At 57.1% G+C, this 4,424-nt stretch overlaps 1 protein-coding gene across 1 annotated transcript in view; it reads right to left on the bottom strand.

Annotated features, from left to right (window-relative positions):
• The window catches only part of OBSL1 (obscurin like cytoskeletal adaptor 1), a gene marked incomplete at its 5' end in the record, with an annotated part of 31,019 nt that overhangs the window by 12,617 nt on the left and 13,978 nt on the right, over positions 1-4,424 (bottom strand). The window contains 5 exon segments of the mRNA XM_006168669.2: positions 76-232; positions 761-873; positions 1,711-1,977; positions 3,256-3,528; positions 3,663-3,932. Of these exon segments, the coding sequence (XP_006168731.1) occupies positions 76-232; positions 761-873; positions 1,711-1,977; positions 3,256-3,528; positions 3,663-3,932 (1,080 nt within the window).

Raw genomic sequence — 4,424 nt, 5'->3', positions numbered from 1 at the left:
CAGCTCCAGGGAAAGACGTATCCGCAGCCCCCTAGGACTAAGCAGTGCGAAGTATCCGCTGCGTCTCATACCCACCACACACGGTCAGGCGGACGGGCCTGGCGCGGGCGGTCCCCACCGCGCAGCTGTAGGTTCCGGCATCCGAGGGTCCGCAGCGCCGCAGCTGGAGAAGACGGCGCTTGCCGAGGGCCTGGAGCCGGATCCGAGGGCTGGGGCTGAGCGCGCGCCCGTCCTAGGGGCGGGAGTTGCAGAAGGTTGAAGTGAATCAGGCTTGGTGTTCGGCCCTGGAAGGCGGAGGCGCCCTCTGTTGATGCTGAACGATCTCCAGGCACGTGTATGCGTGTCCTGTATTCCCAGACTACAATCAGGCCACGCCTTCTGGGCCACGCCAGGAGCCTCTGAAAAGACCCACCCTTCGCGGACGTTAGGGTCAGGAAGTGGCACCACCGGCACTGGAAGCCCAAAGCCAGGTACCAAGCACACAGGGCATGTCTGGAAGTAGGCAAGTCTGGGTTCAAAATATGGGCTTTACTACCCCTTTTATCTGCCCTTGGGCAAGTAACTTCACTGGGCACAGTTTCCTGTAGGTTACTTGGTGTTAACAAGACCTACCTCCTAAGGCTGTTGGAAGGATTAAATGCAAAATAAAGTTTAGCACGTGCCAGGCGTGTCCACTCAGTGAGTATTAATTGCTTCACTTTGAGTATTACTATTACCATGCGAAAGTGGGGAAGTGGGCCCACAGGGACTGGGCTCTGACCTTCTCCCAGTTCACATCAGCCAAGGCCTGGGAAAGCTCGCACTCGAACACAGCTGTGTCACCCTCGGTCACCTCTAGGTCCTGGGGCCCCTGCACAATGGTCACTGGGACTTCTGGGAGAGGGAGGCAGAGGGAACAGAGGTCAGGGCAGGCTGGGGGCCCACCAGGGACAAGGAGGACATACCTGGGCACAAGGGGTTAGTGGTGGACACATTTAGACATGGCCAGTGGAAGCCACTAGTGAGTGGGGAATGTGCTGGGGCAGTGGTTCAAGGGGGATGCTGGTCAGTGGGGGCACACCAGGGCCAGTGAGCTAATGGGGCAGGACTGGAAGTCACACTCGAGGGCAGCCAGAGGAGCCTGTGCTGTGGGCCAGGGGAATGGGGGAACTACAGCAGAGATGCAGGTGTCACCATGGGCAGCACAGTCAGGGGGCACGCTTGGCTGGACAGGACAGCAGGAGACACGGGCCAGTGGGAGGCATGTGGGTTCAGAGGAGCATGGGGGGGAACCTATAGCAGGTGTGGTCAGTGGAGCATGTGCTGGGGCTGGAAGCCAAAATGGGGGACATTCAACAGAGGTGCCCTTAGACAGGGAGTTATTAGACAGGAGGGACTTAGTTGTCGCAGGGGCCATACTCTGTCAGGCAGAGGGGGCCATGGCAGGCAGGAGTGCTCAGTGGGATCATGGTCAGAGTGCTTAGTGGGGCCATGTTCATGCGACATGGGCATGTCCACCAGGACATGGTTAGTCATCTGCATACCACGAGGGACTAGAGTGGTCGGAGGAGTCACACAAGACCAAAGGGTTGGGGAAGTCACTCTGCAGGAGTCAGTGAAGGCCAGACAGTGATATGCATGGGGGACACACAGGTAGTGGGATCAGCAGTTAGACCCAGGGTTAGTAGGGTCACAAGGGTCAGCAGGCAGTGGCGGTCCCAGAGGTCCCACCTCTCACAGTGAGTCTGGCTGCACAGCGCAGGGAGTCCGCCGTGAAGGAGACGCAGCCCGAGTCGGCCAAGCCCAGGTCACTGAGGACCAGACGGTGAGTGTGGCCCTCTGCATGGATGTGGCACTTGGGCCCCGGCTGCAGCCGGACTCCACCACGGGCCCATTCCCCGCTTACACCCTCCTGGGACAGCTCCAGCTGGAAGGTGGCGCTGCCCCCCTCGCTGACGGTCACATCCTCCAGAGGCCGCAGTGCCCTCAGCTGCCTCGCTGGTGGAGGGAGATGAGGGGAGAGGGAGGGTGAGGGCTCTGGCTCTGGAGAAGGGTTGCAGGGACCCACTCACCCCTTGGCCCTACCTGCACCACCCTCAATGCCTATACTAAGGCCTTGACAAAAAAAGTTCAGAGGGGTCAGCAGGTGGCATGATGGCTAAGGCGCTGGACCTCCACATGGCAGACAGTGGTTCGTGTCCTGGGCCTGGTGGCTTGTTTTCTCACTTTCCCTCTCTATCTCGCTGGTGAATTTAAAATATTAATAATAATAAATGAAATTTAATAAATAATTTTTTAAAATGAATGAAATTAAATAATTTTGTTTTTTAAGTTCAGAACCAGGGATAGGAAGAAAGGAGCACAACTACCCAGAGGTGGGGGAGGGAAAGGATACATGAAGAGGGTGAGGAGTCTTGGTGAGGGGTGCTACGACACTGGAAGGAGCATGGACTTTGGAGCCAGACACACTGAGAGTGGAACCTCGCTCTGCCATATAGATTGCGTGCTGTGTGGCCTTTGCAAACTGCTTGACCTCTCTGGGCCCTAGTTTCCTCAAGTGTACAAGGTGGAGAGCATCGAGACATGGGTTTATTGTGATGATTAAACGAAGCAAATTAGAAGAGAATAGGTAGCACCAGTGACAGTCATTCATCAGACTGTGTGGACACTTTTCACATTATGTCAGTTAATGTTCCCAGAGGCCAGTGAGGCAGGGGTCAGCTCCATTTTTAAGGACTTAGCTCAGAGAGGTTAAACAACCTGCATGAGGTCACACAGTTGAAGTGGGGCTAGCTGTCCCGGCTTTATTTATTTATTTATTTATTTATTTATTTTGCTATAGCACTTGCTGAAGAGAAGGGGAGCGAGAGAATCATAAAGCACCTCCTGGGGGGACAGCCATGCCACAGTCCCTTCTCTTCCACTCTCCTCTTGGGATTTTGGGTGTGCACGTACAGTCCCTGCTTCGTAGATGGGCATGTGTACCCGATAAACATTGCAAGTCTCTTTGCAGTATGCTTATATTTATAGCAACTTGGAAATATGAAATGGAACTCACGGCCCACATGTGGTAAATAGAAAACATTAGAAAAAGCAAAGCTTCACTTTGGGCAGGTCTGGCTGCTTCAGGTCCCAGCCCTGGACAGGGACAGGGCTACCTTTCCTCTGCAGCGAGGGGCACTTCGGTGGGGGGGGGGGGGATGAGGGGCTCTGGGATGGCCAGGAAAGGCTGAGTCAGGGGGCAGGTGATGTGCTAAGAGAGGACAGGGAACTCACGCCTCACGCAGAGCCTGGCCAGGGTGCGGTCATGGTGGCTCTCACAGCCGTAGGTGCCCTGATCGGCCAGTTCCACACTGCGGATGCAGAGGCGGTGGACGTGACCCTCCTGGGCCATGGATAGGCGAGAGTTGAAGGGCAGGGGCTCCCCGCCTCGTAGCCAGTGCACGGCCCCTGCTGCGCCCACTCTGCCTGTCTCCACTTCGAAGCACACATCCTGGCCTTCCTCTGCCCGCACGTCCTGCAGCCGCCGCAGGAACAGCAGCTCCGTCTCTGGTGGGGAAGAAGGGGGGAGGCCAGGGGTCTGGGTGAGGTGGAGGCTGTCCCTGGGCAGAGGCCAGCTGCTGGGGCAGGGCTGGGAGGACAGGTGAGGGGAAGAGAGCACTCTGTCCTCATCCGGGCCACACCTCGGACGTGGAGCCGGGCACTGGAGGTGGTGCTCCCGGCCCGTGCAGTCACCGTCCCGGCGTCCTCTAGCCTGCAGCCTCGCACGGTCAGCACGCGGCTTGAACCACTCTGGGCTACCTCCAGGTGTGGCCCCGGAGCAACCACAACCCCGTTACGTAGCCAGGTGACGTCGGCATCTGGTGGGGAGACTTCACACCGGAATGTGGCATCGTCACCCTCGTGGACGGTTAGTGGTATCAGCTCCGAGACCAGCTTCACCGGTGGCGGTTCTAGGGGGTGAGGTCAGGCAGTGAGCTGAGCTGCGTCTTCCCCTCTCTCCTTTTCATCCCCCCTCATGGTACCGGCCCTCATTCTCCAGTCCTCTACCAAACTTTACAGGAAGACTACTGTGTGTCAGCAAGTGGGGTGTCCCAAAGGACCAGATGCCAACTCTCAGCCAATTCCTCTCAATCCTGGGCTGGCGGCCCACCTCTCTGACCCCGTATCAATAACAGATCATTTACTATGTTCCCTTATAGTGAGTGAGTCTCGCGACAGCGCTGGAAGACAAGCATTCTCCCCTCACTTCAGAGCTGGGCTCAGAGAGGTTGGCTAATGCCACACAAACACTGGGGAACAGAGCCAGGCTGGAGCCCGGGCGGGTGGACTCCAGAGCCCCTGCTTTTAACCATTGGGCTATGCCTCCTCTTATCTGAGGGTTCCTGGAAAAGGGATCCCTGACCCTCATCCAGGAAATACCATACATGCATTGGTGGGAGCCA

This window comes from Tupaia chinensis, unplaced genomic scaffold, assembly GCF_000334495.1.
Source record: "Tupaia chinensis unplaced genomic scaffold, TupChi_1.0 Scaffold145907_1, whole genome shotgun sequence".
NCBI classification, from domain to species: domain Eukaryota; kingdom Metazoa; phylum Chordata; class Mammalia; order Scandentia; family Tupaiidae; genus Tupaia; species Tupaia belangeri.
This window is presented reverse-complemented; position numbering and strand designations above follow the sequence as displayed.